This window comes from Crocodylus siamensis, chromosome 1, assembly GCF_052110815.1.
Source record: "Crocodylus siamensis isolate JL-2025a chromosome 1, ASM5211081v1, whole genome shotgun sequence".
NCBI classification, from domain to species: domain Eukaryota; kingdom Metazoa; phylum Chordata; order Crocodylia; family Crocodylidae; genus Crocodylus; species Crocodylus siamensis.
The window spans coordinates 101166032-101184033 of record NC_143395.1 but is presented as its reverse complement, the minus strand read 5'-3'; the positions used below and the strand labels follow the sequence as shown (position 1 = coordinate 101184033).

The window sequence follows — 18002 nt, the reverse complement described above, 5'->3', positions numbered from 1 at the left end:
TTTGGGGCCAGTGCTGTGAACTTTTGGCTATAATAAAAAAAAGACTACTACCACTTCCTCCTTCTTTTTGAAGGAAAGTAGCTGGAGGAAAGTAGCTGTGACTATGGGTAGATCTAGAATTTCCTAAGGGGGTGAAGCACATTACTCCTTGGACCATAGGGTGATGGGGGAAAGGATGCCCAGGGTAGGCAGGGGCCCAAGGGAAGTTGGGTGGGGATCAGACGCTTGAAGGGGGAACTTCCTGCTGCCACTGACACTGTCCCCATCTGAGCTGGGGGCTGCAGGGAGCAGCTGTGTGGGATTTTGAGCTCAGCTGAGGACAGCAGTGGTAGTTAAAGGAGGGTTCTTCTTTATAGAGCCTGTTCCCTGCCAGTAGGAAATGCAGTGGGGGAGTAGCCTGTGCAAAAAGAGGGAACCCACCAATCACTGCTGCCCCTTGCTGAGCCCAGTACCCTGGACAGCTGCAGCCCACAGCCAAGCAGGAAAAGGATGACTCTGGGGCTATTTCTGTGCCCTGGTCAGGTAGGGACAACCACAACGGTGGAATGTGAACTAATGTGCTCTCCTCACCCTTGCGATGGATCCTTCCCTGGCTGTGAGTACTGAGCTCAATGCTGTTAATCATTGTTAGGTAGGCTCTCAACACCGTACTGGATTGGGTCTCTCAGGAGCCTTTAGCCTGGTTTGTGAATCCTAAATGGCCTCACGCAGGTAATAAATGCCTAAACATTCAGATAAGCCAAGAGACAAGTGCCTCTGGGAATGAAAGGGAGCTAATCAGCATGATCAGAGGTCAGGAAAACAGATCTTACGATGACAGGCTGAGAGCCATGGGACTCTTTAGCCTGGAAAAGCGCAGGCTCAGGGGTGATCTGATGGCCACCTATAAGTTTATCGGGGTGACCACCAGGATCTGGGGGAACGTCTGTTCACCAGAGCGCCCCAAGGGATGACGAGGTCGAACGGTCAGAAACTCCTGCAAGACCGTTTCAGGCTGGACATAAGGAAGAATTTATTTACTGTCCGAGCCCCCAAGGTCTGGAACAGTCTGCCAGCGGAGGTGGTTCAAGCGCCTACATTGAACACCTTCAAGAGTAAATTGGATGCTTATCTTACTGGGATCCTATGACCCCAGCTGACTTCCTGCCCTTTGGGCAGGGGGCTGGACTCGATGATCTCCTGAGGTCCCTTCCAGCCCTAATGTCTATGAAATCTATGAAATCTATGAAATAATCTTTAGGTCTGTAGTTAGGCTTTCTGGTGAAAGTTTAGGCACAAATGGAAGATAGGTGGGGTTTCTATGACTTGCTGTCTTGGATTTAGATACCTAAATTCCTCTGTGAATCTCAGCCCTGAAGATGAGGGTAAGAATCTTGAATATGAGGATGTACTGAAAGGGGAACTAGTTGAGGGTGCCTTGGTGAGAGTGATAGGCAAGGAGACTATAGAGTGAAGGGAGAAGGGCAGAGAAATGATGATAGAAGTAGGTAATGGATATTGCACATCTGTAGTATGCAACAGAGAGTACCTGCACCTTTAGAAGGCCACTAGTTAGAAGCTTCCTGATAACAGACTACTGGACACAAGCTCTAAAGTTTCTATTAAACTGGGCTGCATTTATCATTGTTATTGTTATAATGACACTGATTTAAAAAAATTATCCTTGTACAAATGCTGTACTTATTTCCAAAAGAATGTGGATACAAAAACAGGATTAGCGACAGACCTTGCTGTGTTGTATCTTTTCTTTCTACACTAGCCAAACCTTACAAAGCTTACCTAGAGGCTTCAATTCGGTACCAAAAGCCATCATCTATGGTCAGATCTGGATACTCAACTCGTCCAACGCCAGAACCCACATCCCACAAGAAGTTCACCTTGCCTTTACGCATCTCTATGGCCAAGAAGTCAGTCTAGCATACAAAGAATTAAAATAAAAGGAATCAAATAGTGAATTGCTTTAAACATTATAAAAACATAATTTTTGAAGATCTTCCACACTTCTGAAGATCATAAGTAAACTTATGGGGTCCCAGGGAACCATGTTCACATAGCAAATTTTGAATAGTAACTCCCATGAATTCTACATTAAAAAGTCATTGGATAAAAAGAATAAACTGCTGGGAATAGGGACCATAACCCAGGACTTCTCTCTCTTCTGTTTCTGACCATGAAGGGAGTGTGGTCATTACTAGGCTACACAAGTTTGGCTCCCTCTTATTAGTTCTCTTTCTGGATGTATTACTCTTTCAGGTCCCATGAGAGACCAGGAATCTCCCTCATCCCTTCCATTATTTAATGGTTCTTTACCATGTATCTTGTTCTAGGTAGCTGTGTATTGCTGGTTCATTGGAGAAGCTCTTAACAGCAATATTATAGCTGCTTAGAGATTATGTTTTAAACATAAACAATATTAGTTAGAAAGCATTCATTTGGCTGGCAGTATTGTACTGAAAAAGGCCAGTGTTCCATAGGTTAATACAATTATTACCTTCCAGACTCTTCCTTTTATAGTAGAAAAATAAAATACATTGCTCAGAGTGTTTGAAAATGAACACTTTCTCCCATTTACTGAATTATTATTGATGGTTTGAGAAGCCTGTCTGCTGGAGGGCTTGTGGAAAACTGAATCGTTCATCACTATCATTCCTGAAGTTATTATGGGCTTGAATGGAAGTCATGGTAAGCAGGGTCTTTGACAGATCCAAGATGATTAGCTACTTCATTCCCAAGGGAAAATGGATGAGAAACAAGCAAATGAAAAATCAACCCAGTTGTACTACTACTGATTTTAGTTTTAATGCAGTCCATGTAGGAGGCTCAGATTGGATTCCTAGATAAACACCAAAATATCTGCCACTCATGTTAATTCTAAGGCCTACGTTAATACAAATAAAACTTTTTTTTGTTTCTTCTGTGAGTAACAGTATATATCTAGTTATCCAGGTAAACTCTTGGGTCCTCTGCCATTCCTTTGAAGTCTCTAACGGAAAGCATTCTTGTCATCTTTGTTTGCCAGAGATCCTGTTTGATTGAGAAACTCCAATAAGAGAAAACTGAGAACCGGACTTACAAATTTGGCACTTCCAAGATAAAAAAGGAGGTTGTCGGCAACTGCTGTCTTCACATTGACAATAACAGTGTTGTAGCTTCCTTTCTTTATTTCTGGTCTGTATGTGCGTATACAGTCACCTCCAGAAGACACAGAGACTTTGATCTTATAAAAAAACACAGCACAGAGAATTCAGGTTACAGCTCATTATTACAGAGGGGACAAAAATAGAGGCTTTAGAAGAACTGCAAAAAGAGTATACTGTCTCATTTTTGTTTCATATCTCTGAGGACTAGTCAGAGCTGCTTGCACAAGGTGTATGGGAGACTGAAATTGCCTTCTCTTGTAGAACAGATTTTTATAATGAGTGATGATCTATATTGGCCTTTCTTGGCCTGTTATCCTGCCTTCCTGGCCCATCAGGAGAATATTTATTTCATATAAAAATTACTAGAATACATAAATGTCTGTAAGGGGTTACTATGGAGGTTCAGGTAACAGAGATATCCAAGAGTTAGTCGTAGAAAGGAATCAGAAGTATAACCTAGGTCCTAGCATATTGCTGGGGATGGACTAGGTAACCTTCTTTTTTCTTCCTTTAGTATCTCTGATTTGACCTGTATGGTTGGTTTATTTAAACATTCTTTTTACAAATAATTGTTTTTATGATTTCATGGTGCTACAAAATGGTCCCCAAAGGAGGTGCTCTTCACTATTGTGTGTCCCAAGTTTCCTTTTCATAAAGCTATGCTGAAATTTTTAACCTGCCCTTTTTTCTGTTGCTAGGTCTATTTTAAGAAATCTGCAGTAAGTCATAAAAATAATGATCTAATAAGGATGATTATGAGTTCTGTATTATATACTGTAACATCGGTAATTGGAATGAACTCACAAGGGCATTAGGGGAAATAGAATAGATGCAAACAAGAAATTCCATGTAATTAACTGGACCATTTAACTATTTTCTAGATTCTTGGTACCCAAAACTAGCAATGACATCAATAATTTCTTTCTCCAAGTTAGGTTTATGTTGTGGGGTTGAGAAATGCATTAAAGCCCTGACATTTAAAATTATTCATCATCTGCATAATTTTCAGTATGTAAATGAGTCTCATTTACCTTACTGTTGCAAGTGGAAATATTTTGCTGAGTCAGGATCTTAAGACCTAGAAGTTCAGGCTTGGGGAACTGAGGGAATCAGTGACTGAGTATCCACTGGGGAAAGCAGAAAGGACCAGGAGAGTTTTGTATGGTAGCATCCAGGTACTTCAGACTGAGTTGGGTTCTTTACATTTCTGTGAAGATGAGGGTTTGCAAAATAGCCAGGGGCATACAGACATCTAGTAAGCTGCCACACAGGACTGTTGAGATGTTCCACCTGTTCAGGTGGCTTTTATTTAAAAGGGTGCCACTTCTCTGATCAACTGCATGGGATCACTGATAAATTCCAGCTGATCAGGGAAACAGCACCCTTTGAAGTAAAAGCCACAGCAAGCAGCTCGTTCTTAGTTTAACAATCTGCTGCAAATTAAGCATGCTGTGAATGACCCAGGTATAAATGAGTTCTACCCTGGCTTCTACTGTGTGTTTGAAGTTTTTTTGACTGGAATTTTTTTTGAAGGGTGCTAAGGGTTATAGCCTATTCCACCTACTACACACCTAGGTAGCATCCGGGTGAGCAGGGGCATGAACTTGTAGCAACACAACTTGCCTCGGAGCACGCCCCTGCATGCGTGCTTCATTGCAGGACAAACTGTCCCACAACAGGCAAATTGCAATTGCCCAGAACCTGCCCGCTCTTCTGGCAGGGAGAGCTGGAGGCTGAAGCCTGCACCTATGCTGGTCCCAGGAGTCTTACTTGGTGTCCTAGTGGCATGCTGGACCAACAGGGGCAGACGAAGGCTGTTCCAGCAGCCAGACCATTGCTCTGGACAGCCCAGCCTCCATTTGTGCCAGTGCATACTTTTTTTTTTTTTTGCATATGCTGCACCACTTTTTTTCTGGCATTTCTTTTTTTTTTTTTTGCTACTGGGAAATCCCACCGTGCTGCAAATTTGCATGTTCAAATCTTAACATTCTCCACATGCAGTTTGTAGCACCACAGACCATACCCCCCTGCTCATTTGGATGCAGCATGAGCGCAATTTTAGTCCACCCTCTACAGTCCCTAAAAGACCTTTCATACTTTCATGCATTTATCTTTTGATATATGTCTTCATCTTAGTGTTGAAATTAAGTTGAAAAAAAGTGGTGAGGAGAACTATCTTTTCCACTAGTGGCTTTTTAGATGCCTAATAGATGGAATAAGAATTGGCCCTAGAACTTTTGTCACATTTATGCCACACTAATATTAAGACAACTTCATTTTCTGTTTGCCTCAAGAGCGTATGGTTATCTCTGTCCCTACATGACTGGACAAGACATTTAACTTCCTTATCTTTTAGCATCCCAGGAGCAAAAACAATGTACTTACCTATTCTCAAGAGGTGTTAGGAGGCAAAGTGCTCTGAAATGTTTGGATAAAAAGTGCTACATAGGTGAAAAGTATTAGTATTTGTTAACCTGCCTTTTTGCCTTATCTATACTTCCATGAGAATCTGAAAAAGGTTTTTATCAAGGTGGTTCAAAGAACAAACATGTCACAGCTCTGTTATTATGTCTACATTCCTTTCAGCCATTTGTCCTCCCATATCTGGGTTTCATATGAATTATACAGGAGACTTATTGAACTTTCATCTCTTAGGATTTTCTGTACGGTGTTCCTGATTGTTGTAGGTCACAAACCAAATAAGTTTAGTATTACTGGCTGATCCCTGAGTTTAAAAACATAATTACATCAGGGAGAAAGGCTTGGGACTTAGTAATCATGCTAGAAAATACACTCTTATCCTGAGCACAAGGGTCTATTCAATTGTTACCAGTTGAAGAAAATCAAGAAAATGGAAACGCAAGTACACTTAGCATTTTCAGTGAGTTTGAGATGGCTCAGTCTGGGACCAAAAACCAGACATGATGCTATTACGACCATATTTTTCACGAGTAATGGAACTTTCATAAAAATCAGGTTATGGATATCTGTGCATGGTAAACAAAACCAAGCCTGTGATCTCTGCATTTTTAAGTTTTTGCACAAATATCTAGTGATGGATATTTCCCCCCTTCACTGACTTCTTGCTGTACTTTTATCTGTAACATCACTTTAATGATAATCTTTCCATAGTGCTACATTTCTGAAAATATATTCCATTTGATAGAGCCATGGTATAACATCATCAGAGATAGAAAATCATCAGATATCTAATATCCTAGGTTCTGTCTATCTAAGTATTTATGTTGTAATCTTCAATATACACATCTGAAACTGAAAAGGATTCTCTTCTCAGAAAAAATACAAACTAGAAAAACATACTACCCACCCGCAACCCAGAATTACTGAGAAAAAAGGGCTTACAGAATTGGCCTGTTTCCGAGCTTGATTTATCAGTTCTTTTATCTGAGAGATGTTTTTCCCCAAGTTGTCCTGGAGTTCTTTGATTGGCTTGAGCTTATCCAGGAGCCGATCTGTTTCCTTTTCTAGATGTTTAACAGTGGCATCTGCATCTGCAACTTCATGTGAAAAAAATGCAGGATTTTAGAAGCCAGAATTTGATGGAATGGCTACAAACAGCAGAAACAAAATCTGGGGGAATTCCCAAGCAATTTTATATTTTAGTGCCAAGACCAAATAAACTATAAAGTGCCTGAGAAAAACAAGGTCATGATAATTTTAGTAATGCATTAAGATTTTGAAGATAGCAATGGTACCATATGCCAGAATTACATTAATATTCTGGATCAGTGGCTAAGGCTAAGGTTGATGCTGTGAGAACACACTGGTATAGTATGATGCACCTGTCAATTAAACATTTACCTTTCTTCTTTATCCTTTCTTAAAAGAATGATTCCTTCATACTCATTAATTGCTTTCCCAATGCTTACAGGACTACTCCCAAAATGAGTTATGTGGTCATACCTAGAAAAAGTTTCATCCTAATCACAAATTTAAAGGCATTGCAAATATTTTTCTATGTCTCAAACACACTTAATTAGTTCAACATAAGGATCTCCTCTCTTTTTCTGTATTTGCTTGAGTTTCTCAATATCAGTGAGGTATCCAGGTTGTAGCCATATTGGTCTAGAGGAAAAGGCAATCAGTATTTGTAGTAGAGATGATATCTTTTATTAGACCAACAAGAATTTTGCAAAACAATTTTTTTGTAAAAATCTTGTTGGTCTAATAAAAGATATCATCTCTACTATGAGTCCTGATTGTCGATATCAGTGAATCTTTCCAACATACAACTCGTCAACAACCCCAAAGCTTTCTCCGTTAATCTCCTAGTACAGGCATACCTCGTTTTATTGTGCTTCGCTTTATTGTGCTTCACAGATATTGTGTTTTTTACAAATTGAAGGTTTGTGGCAACCCTGCGTCAAGCAAGTCTATCGGCGCCATTTTTCTATCGGTGCCATTTTTCCAACAGCATTTGCTCACTTCGTGTCTCTGTGTCACATTTTGGTAATTCTCGCAATATTTCAAACTTTTTCATTATTATTATATTTGTTATGGTGACCTGTGATCTTTGAGAGGATTGACTCCAAAATGCTGTCAAACAGCACCGTATGCTACAGAGAAATCTTTCGTGAAAGGAAGAGTCAATCCATGCAGCAAACTTCATTGTTGTCTTATTTTAAGAAATTGCCACAGCCACCCCAGCCTTCAGCAACCACCACCCTGATCAGTCAGCAGCCATCAACATCGAGGCAAGACCCTCCACCAGCAAAAAGATTACAACTTGCTGAAGGCTCAGATGATGGTTAGCATTTTTTAGCAATAAAGTATTTTTTAATTAAGGTATGTACATTTTTTAGACATAATGCTATTGCACACTTAATAGACTATAGTATAGTGTAAACATAACTTTTATATGTACTGGGAAACCAAAAAATTCGTGTGACTCGCTTTATTGCGATATTCGCTTTATTGCGGTGGTCTGGAACCGAACCCACAATATCTCCGAGGTATGCCTGTATATCTGACCTGCTTCTGATGTGCATGGTAGCTAGTGCCCACTGACAGTACATATATGTTGGTAACCTGGGAGAAAGTTAGATGTACAAGGAATGAGAAGGGATCACATAAAATGTGGATAGCATTAAAGAAGCTATCCAAATTTGGACATTGATCCAAATTGAATATTGAAGATATTCTAAAATTCACCCATTAGTTGGTACAAGAGGTCAGGTACTTGCTGAGAATAAAAGTTCCTGTGGCAATTTAAGTATACCATACAATAACCCCAAAATTATTAGTACTATTGTTGCAGCATTAAAAATATATATTTAATCAGTCTAATGCAGCACCCAAAAGAACACCATGCAAAAGCTATTCTAATATGTGGCGAAGCATCAGTTGCTGGCAAAGGAAAAAAACAAAAAGAAAAGAACAATATACGTACTGATTTCTGTAGGCAATATGGAGACAAAAAGAAAAAACAGAAAATGATACTGTAAGATAATTGTTTAAAAAGAATAAAAACACATAGTCACGTAACTTAATGGACAGGATTATTCTGAAGAAACTTATTATTTGATGCATACAAAGCTGCTACTAATGTGTAACTATTTGCCTCAATTTTCACACTTGGGCACTCAAATTAGGGTTCTCAGACTCAGTCTCCAGAACTGGACGTCAGCGTATATCCAGAAATGGATCCAAGATTTTACAAAGGCTGCACCCCGCCCCCTGCCCCTCCCCGCCCCAGAAGCAACAGCTAGGGACTTAAGTCCCAAAGAAGGTAAGAATTCCTCCCCCACACCTTCCTCTCCATGCTCAGAGTCATGTCCCTTCCCATTCTCCCCTCCACTGCCTGCTGCTACTGATGTATCTGCTGTCTTGAGGGCAAAGAGATTTCCTGTACCACTAGAGCTGGACTGCATAGGGGCTGATGGGGGCTGTGCTTACCCTGTACTATAGCAGTGGAGAGTGGGGAATCTCCAGCCAAATGGAAATTTCTTTAATTACTCTCCCACCCCATTTAAGCAGTTTTTCATTATATGAAAAGATACAGTGAAAAATATAAACTAGGGTTAAGTACAGACAGTCAAAAAGTTCAAGGTTGAATTGATTCAGTCTTCACAGGTTAGTCTATGCAGGCTGTGTAGATTGAACCAATAAACAAGTGACAGACAATCACTTTTGATTCTGAAAATGCAGCTGCATAGCAGCCTAGAGCATGCCTCCCTGCTTTACTGGAGCAGACAGCTTGGGCAAGGCTAACCTGCTGATCCTGTGGGGGGGAGGGGAGAGGAAGGGGAGGTTGTAGGGGAGGTGCAAAACATCCTGGGATGCTGGGGGACTGTGAGTTAACTTGTATCTGGAGGGGATCTGGGACAGAAGTTCAATAAACTGATTTAATCTAAATCGGTTAAGTCTGATACTACATCTATCCAGGTTTATCTTAAACCATTTTTTGCCATTTTAAATTTTGGTTTATGTGAGCTGAACTTCTGTTGTGTTACAGATTTGACTGGTTTCTCATCACTTGTATCGGGTTATGTAAAATTTCTGTCCCTAGCCTATAAGTTTATTCTGATGATGACCAACCTTCTTCTTATCCTATACCAGCAGTAATCCTTGTGGCTAAAAGTTTTTTATTTCACATTTAAAATTCAGTACAGCAATATAAAACCTCAGCAAGTTGCGCTGTACTAATGTACTCTATTAAGTTCTGTATTGATGTCCTATAAATCACATCATGGTAACAGTGAGAGGTCTGTGTATTTCCTTTTAGGGAATAAAGGGGAAAATATACAAACCAAATAAAGAACTTACTGTTCTTGATAGGATCTTTCACAACAGCATTTGTTTTGGCCACGTCATCTGCAAGTTTGCTGTAGTTGTTCTTTAATCCCAAGAGATTCTGATTAAGGTCTTTAATTCTAGCCAGCACATCATTCGCAGTGTCATTAGCTTGTGTGGCTTTGTCTTTGACTGCTTGCACTTTTGCAGCTGTATCTGTAAGCAAGAAAGTTTATCAAGGAGATCAAGCAGCATGCCAAAGTTATAGTGGTTTTATTTATATGTATCAAAAAAGTCAGTTTGTTACGGGATGCTGCAAACTTTACTATGGGACTAGGACCTTCCCATGCAGTGTGAGTTTGGAGAGTAGAATTTTATTCTGTAGGTCTTCCCTGACTGGGCAGATTTAAAATCAAAAGGCAGACTACCCAATCTCATTTGGACATTGAAAACCAAACCCTACCTTAACCAGAGTCTTTTTTCTATTGAATTTTTATCTCTGCATTAAAATTGTCTGTTTAATCTTGAGAGTGAAAGAGGGATGACCCTTCAAAGTCTTTGGTACAATGGAGAACTTTGATGTATTGATGAATAGAGTGCAGGAAACTAATTTTCTTAATCAAAATAATGTAGGTTATATTGTGGTACATACTAGGTACAGCTAATGAGGAAGGATGATACAGTGGTTAGAGGCAGTAAGCTGAGGCTCAGGTAATGCAATTCCATTTCCTGCTCAAGTACAGACTTCTTGTTTTATCCTAGACAAGTTAGCTTTGCTCAGATCTTCAAAAGTATTGAGGTACTTCATTCCCATTGGCTTCTAACTCCTTCCTGCTCCCCCATACATGATCTGACTCTGAGAAGACCCCAAACTACAATTGTACTTTGAGTCCTTGCATGCTATTCTCATTTGAGATAATGCTATCAACATTTTCAATAGAATTTTGGCACCCAAGTAGGAATTAGGGACTTTACGGATCTTGTGCCTCAGTTTCCCATCAGTAAATTGGAAAGCATACTTCTCTACTTTCCAGGCATGTTGCAAATATATATGATTTGGTAGTGTAGTATTATGGCAACTAGAGTGAAATAGATCAAAAGACATCCAAGTTATCTTTTCAACTTATATGGCGGGCTAGTAAAGATATGTCCTATAGCTGACTGGAAGTAGGACTGGTTCTCATATTGTCTATGGTTTCCTGTTGTGTTTATGTGATTTAACAGAATACGCTGTCTTTTACTAGGGGAGAGGGAAACAGACTGCACTTACACTATTGCCTGTGAGAAAGTTAGAAGACATTAGTCTATGTTGGGGCTTATTTTTAGAATACTGTGCCCTTTTGGTTGTATGGATGTGTAAAGAAATGGGGAGATGGGGGAGAAGCTGGGGGGAGATGCTCATCCTCTACTCATAGCGGTCAGTCATATAGCTTACACAAACTCCCCCAACAGCACAGGAGCCACAAGCCTATGGCACAATGCATTGGCAGAGCTCGCCAGGCACATAATACAGAGCAATGCTACACCTCTTGGATGTGATGTAGCAATGATGAGGTTTACTTGCATGCTGAAGAATTTGGAGAGGAATTTTGCTTTGCCTTCCTGAGGTAGGATACCATATTTTCTTACATACAACACATACCTTTTCCCCAAAAAACAGCTGCTGGAAATTGGGGTGCACAATGTAAACGAAGAAGTAACAGTAACAGCAGTTTCTGCCACATCAACTTCTATGGGAGCAAAAGTGAAAATAATTGTACATGATCCACAGGGAAAAGAACAGCGAGGAGGCTGGGTTCTCTAGCTGCTGCTACCAGTTACTTACTACAAATAAAGAGCTTTTTTTTCTTCATCCTACCTTTTGAAAACAAAGTTCATATCTTATTCCAGGGCATGCCTCCTTAAGCACCTCCTTTAGGTATTCTGGCTGGGAGAGCCCCTAAAACATAGCCATGCCTTGAAAGTAAAACAAAGCCATTTTATACTACATATCAACATTTCACAAGAAAATGATATTGGGGCTTGATTACTTTTCTCTACTTCTTTTCATTAAAGTGTCTGAGTATGCTCCTTTGCTGGCCATTTTAAGAGGCATTCCAAATTTCATTGTGTGAAACCTACCTACAAGAAATGTAAACTGAGATCGCTGTGTTACTTTTACCTTGACATTTAGCCACTGGATACATTGCACTTATTACATTTGCCCCCTTTTGAGAATGTGGGTCCTTTTCCTAAGGTAAGCTGTCCTCCTATTTTGCTTCTTTCTGTTATTGCCAGGCTATTACTTCAGAGCTGACACGAGAAATATTAGTTTAGGCCACTCTGTCTTGTTGAATCCTTGAAGCATCAGGGATAAGACTGGAGGGATTTTTTGTGCCTTCCCTTGGTTATTTCCCTGTTTGATAACTAATTTACTGCATTTTCCTACCTTTGGCATTTATTTGCTGCAGATTTTATTCTTGGTTTTAATCACATTTAGAAAGCATGCCATCTGAGCGTCTGTATGTGTAAGTATTCTTCTCCCAAGGGCAAATACCCACTAACTCTAATCTGACGGTAGTTTATTAGATTCCCATGGGTTGCATATTTCATTTTTCTTCTGCTTCCTTCATATTTAGTATTCTGTGTCCTAAGGGCAACTGCCCTCTGAGGTCCATTCTGTGTGACTGAGACATCTATCTGCACTCATAAAGACAACAGTCATATCTGTAGCTGTGGCCATAAGATCACAAAATGATCTAAAATAGGCATGGCATATTAGCACAAAATCTTACAAATGAGAAATTTCAAGTATCTGGGCAGTTTCTTGAATATAGAACAAAACACTTCAGCAATGTAAAATCTGGAAAGGCAAAAACATGAGAAATGAATAGATACAAAATTTTGTCTGCCCTCAGAATTTCATGACCACCGCAGAATAGACAGATTATAAATTTGAGTAATTTTTAGGGCATAGTTTCATTAAAACAAGCTCTCCCTCAGACAGAAAGAGTTTAGCAAACTATTCTCTTAAAGAGGTGGTGGAGCTTTTAGTTTGCTATAAGCAAATATTTCATTTACCATGTCCATTATAATTATGTTATATTGTACTTCTCTGTCTGTGTGTATATTTCATACACACACAGTAGTAAACATATGGTGTTCGGGGTTATTAATGAACATTAAATACTTTTTGTTATTAGTTATAAAGAATGTATTTTGTAGGTCACTTCATGATAATTAAAGAAAGCCTATGTCTGTCCTAAGAAACTTACTGTATAAATGAGACATAGCATGGAAAATAAAGACTGCAGACAGTGGTCCAAAGTGAAAGAGGAACTGGAAGCACAAGATAATTACAATGAAGAAGACTGCATCATTTTGATTCCAAAGTTGCAGATGTTAGTTGTGATTTTATAAATGGTGCATTTCTCTAATTTAGATTTCCTTTACTATCACTACTATTATCTGAATATATATTAACTAATTTCTTCTCTGCCCTGCTTTTTCACCCATGGTGTTTCTGGTTTTGTGCCTTGGAGTTGTGCTGTTCACAGACTGGGTGCTTTGTAAGGCTCTGAATAAATGGCTGACTGTGACTATAAGCTGACTTGACAGCCCAAAAGATCCCTTCCAGTCCCAAGTTTCTACAGTCTTTTCTCTCCTTTCTTTTCTAGTTTAAAGAAAAAAAGTCAGGCAGAAAGACAACTTGGGAGTAGACAGTTAATTGAAAGTTAAGTTGTAAGAAGGAGGCATATCAGGGGTCACTTTGAAAGAAGTCACAGAAGTTCCTGTGTTAATAAGGAAGCAATAAAGGAGAGCATTAAATGAAATGGGGAAGGTAACAAGGAAACAGATGTAATCAGAAACAAGATGTGAGTTATAGAAATGATCAAGGTAATATCTCTTTCTATCTTAATAATAGGCAATTGATAAATTATTTATAAAGGAACTAGAATGATGGTTCTTGGGAAGTGTATATGTATTCTATGTCTGCATATACCGATGTTCACATACAAAGAAATTCAGGGGCACTAGTGTTGGAAAACCATGTTAATTTGATTTAGTTCACAATTGGTGCTTTTGGAACAACTACATGCTACCATACTTCACTGTTGACTGATCCAAAATACAGACAAATTGAAGTGACTCAATTTTATAGATGGATCCAGAGCCAGCCTTAGGGAAAATGGGCCCCTGGGCAAACTTGCATTTTGGTGCCCACCCCTCAAATGGCATCTCCCCTGGCACCTCTTTCCCTGGCCTGGCAGAGAGCAGCAGCCCCAAGTAGAAGATACCAGTAGTGGTGCCCGGGCAGAAAGGCTCCCCTTCAACTTGGAGCCCAGGGTGAAGAACTTGAGGCCCACAGCGGTAGCACTGAGCATGCAGGTGAATAAGAGGCAGCAGGAGACCATGACACAGGTTGCCTGGATGCCCCACTTTATTCTCTGGCACTCCCCCACCCCAGCTGGCTACTCCCTGCCAGGCTTGCTGCTGCCACCTTCCACCACTAACCTGTCCTCATCCTCCCATGTCCTCCTCAGCACTGGTACTTCCTGGTGAGGTGGCTACCAGACACTGCCTGGGCATGGTGGCAAAGGCACGTGGAGCCCTCAGGAAGCACCACTGCCCCATAGGCAGCAGCCAGTCACAGTGAGCCAGGCCAGGCTAGGCACCACCATGCATATGCTCCTTGCCTCTGCTGCTACTTCCTCCTCACTCCCACCTACCCACCCCCTTTTATTGCCACTGCCACTTGCCATTGCTGCTTGCTGCCACTGCTGGAAAGCAATTAATTATTGACAGCAGACAGTGGAGGCAGAGGACTGACAAGAAGCCTCCTGGCTCTGAAGGGAGAGAGGCTTGCAGCCCGTGGAGACAGGAAGGAGGGAACAAGGGAGCGGGGTGACCTCCCTCTGCTTGGTACCTGGCATTCCCCTCCCACCCACCCGAGAGGTACCTGGCCAACTCAGCAGAAGCCAGAGGGGGCTACAAGGACCCACTGGGGAAAGGAGTGGCACTGATTGTATTGCGCCCCCTTGACCATGGCACCCTGGGCAGCCACCCACATCAGCCAACCTTCAGGCTGGATCCAGTTGGGTGCCTATAAACACAGGGTATCTGGAGGCCAATTTGAGATTTTATTTAGTTCAGATTCCTGTCTCTTTGGACTGTTTGTTGATACCACTGTCTTGGTTTTGATCAAGCTGAGAAACTTTGTCCACAAAAATAGTTGTTAAAGGAAGGGCTCTCAGCTTTGAAAGGAACTGACTGGCTGACAGTGTTTTCAGTATTTCTCTCTGGCCATCTGAGAATGTCAAAAACATGGTGGTCTCCACCAGGTCAAAATGCAATCGAATACTTGGTATTTGTTTTTACTTTAGTTTCTCTCAGATGCAGCGTAGTTTCTTCTCAGAAGAAGCACTCTGGCCAAGATAGCAGACAATGGACTATATGGGTATAGACAAAGGTTAACATATTTACACATTTTTAAATGATGCAAAACAAAAAAAAAAGCGTAGCTGAGCCCAGTGCTTCAGCATTTTTCCCTACTTACCATTAGGAAGGGCCGACAGCTTTCCAAATGTGTCATTCAACGCTTTCAGGAGCTCAGAGTTCCTTTCATCAGCATCTCTCAACCTGTCCTTCATGCTATTCAAGTTTTCTCCATTTTCTGCAGAGTACATATAAACAGCAGCTTTAACTCTTTATTTTCAGTATTCTCTGATCTACAATTTTATTACTGCAATAATACTCATCAGGAACAATTACTTGTAATTTAAAATATCTATCTCCTGAATTACTAAGGCCCTTGGCACACTTGGCAAGAAGTGTGATTGCTGGGACCAGATCCTAATCATACCATTGCTATTTGCAAGTGCAGAGGCAGCCTGGGATCATAATCCTGGGTTCCTTCTGCATCATGTCCAGCCCAAACTGACAAACAGCTGACAGTAAGTTTTAGCCACTGGGACTCAAAGGGTGCAGACATTTGGAGAGGTTAGGGGGAGGCTAGATTGCATTAAAAATAGCCACCCAATCAAACTTAGTTTGCCCAGGTGCAGACCTTATACTTACATCCCTAGTTAGGTCAATTTAAGTGCTTCTGTTCAAGACAGTTAAATTGGTCTAAAAATGGCTGGCCTGATCTAAGTTAACTGTACCTCTGAGGCAGTCTAACTTAAATTGGGTTGGCCATTTTAGACCAATCTAACTCTCCTGAACTGCTGTTCAATTCCCAACACAGCCCCAGAGCTAGGGAAGCCCAGCCAGTGGCTCCAGCTCCAGGACTGTGCTTATCCTACCCCCTCCCTGGCACCAGACTATTTTTAGCCTCCCAGCCCCTCCCCCCCACCAGACAGACAACCCCACCCTTGTGGACCAGCACCCCCCATCCTGAGCCTACTAAAACCTCCCTTCCTGCAACTCACTCTTGGTGCTAGTTTTACCAGGATTCGCCAGTGCCCAGAGCCAAGGAAGTAAGTCCTGATGGGGAGATGAGCAGGAAGGATGGAGGGCTGGTCCACTGTGGGGGTTGGAGGGTGAAAAATAGCCCTGGCACTGGGGGTGGGAATGTGAGGCGCCCTACCCTCCAAACTCCCCATAGTCCCCATGAGGTCCCTGCCTCTGCCAGACCCTCCCAGACCCCAGCACCTCCCCTATGGATGCCACCTGCCCCTCAGATCCCCCAATCCCACCTATAGACCCTGCCTGCCCCCGCCCCCCCAATCTCCCCTGGGGACCCCACCTGCCATCCTGAGCCTCCTATGGACTCTGCCTGCCCCCTGATCCCCCAATGGAAGTCTGCTTGTGACCCTGATCTCCCCAAGGCCCTCCATTAGCTTCTCCATCCCTAATTACCTTAGATCAGATGGCCTTAGATCAAGCTAACATCCCCCTAACCTCTCTGAATGTCTGTACACATCCAGACTGACTCCAGTGAGGTCTGAGGTAGAGCAGACAATCATGCACTGATTGTCCCCAGTGCACTGAGATAACAATTAGCTGATTGTCAGCACCAGCTGGGACAGGCCTTGGTCTGATTGTCAAAACCCTGTATCTGGCAGCTCTGGCTAGGCTGCTGGGTGCAGGAGAACAGAGGCAGGATAGGGGGAGGAGTTGAAGGGCTTCCCTCTTGGTGACTTTAAATCCCACCAAGAGACTCTGATCCCTAACCCCTAGCCAGAGCAGCCAGACATAGGGTTTAAAGTCCCCAGCAGGGAAGCCTGGGGAAGCTCTTTAAAGTCTCCCCAACCTCTCTCTGCTGTCTGGGTCTACCGAGGGAGTTTTAAAAAGCACAGCTGCACCTCAACTACAGATGTGCTCTTTAAAGTTCTCCATGGACTGTATTGGCTCTGCCAGATCCTCAACTGCTGCTTCCAGGGGAGCCCCAGGAACTCAAAAAAGTGCACATGCAGTAAGGACTCCCAGCTGCACAACTGCTCTTTAAAGATCTGGGGTACAGTGAGCCTGAGACTGGGTTGATGCTCCCTGATGTCAGATACACAAAGCCCCATCCATCTGCCTTTGGGGACTGAATGGGGCTGATGGGTCCAGGACTTGGTGCTGTCCCCAGCCTGATCCCACTAATCTGGTATGGACTAAGCCCCAGACTTTGGGTTGATCCCATACAGGGTCTCTATGTTCAGCTGAGCATCAGGATCTGTCATGGCCATACATTCAATTTAAAGTGTGATACAAATGAGCCACAAAGATTTGCTCTATTATCATGCCATAAGTTGGCTTTAACATGTGGTCAGGTTACTATTCATGGTTCATTTAACACCTTAATCATGACCTAAATGTAACGTGTGCCAGACCCCTAAATTACTGCAATGAACATAGTTGCAAGGTTTACTGAGGCTAAGTTCTATATTTAAGCACCATTTCCTTTAGCATTTAAGTACCTGATTTCCTTTGACTATTGGATAGTGATTATAAAAGGGTTTTATCAAGGATTTCAAAGTGCACACACTTCTGTATGTTTACATTCACAATGCCCAGAAGAAACAATGAGGCACACAGAGACTAAGGCCATCCAGTGAGTCAATGGTAAAGGACCCAAAAAGTCTCACTTATATGCTATAAACCCTAAATTAAGTGCACTATAATAATCTTGTGTCTTCTTTT

The 18002-nt window shown here is 41.7% G+C and overlaps 1 protein-coding gene across 1 annotated transcript in view; it reads right to left on the bottom strand.

The window, feature by feature from the left end:
• LAMA2 (laminin subunit alpha 2) overlaps positions 1 to 18002 on the bottom strand; it is a 437413-nt gene that overhangs the window by 67312 nt on the left and 352099 nt on the right. Inside the window, exons 44-48 of the mRNA XM_090032537.1 lie at positions 15430 to 15546; positions 9927 to 10109; positions 6504 to 6658; positions 3074 to 3217; positions 1780 to 1913 (exon numbers count right to left, since the gene is read on the bottom strand). Of these exons, the coding sequence (XP_089888663.1) occupies positions 1780 to 1913; positions 3074 to 3217; positions 6504 to 6658; positions 9927 to 10109; positions 15430 to 15546 (733 nt within the window). The remainder of the gene's footprint in view (positions 1 to 1779; positions 1914 to 3073; positions 3218 to 6503; positions 6659 to 9926; positions 10110 to 15429; positions 15547 to 18002) is intronic.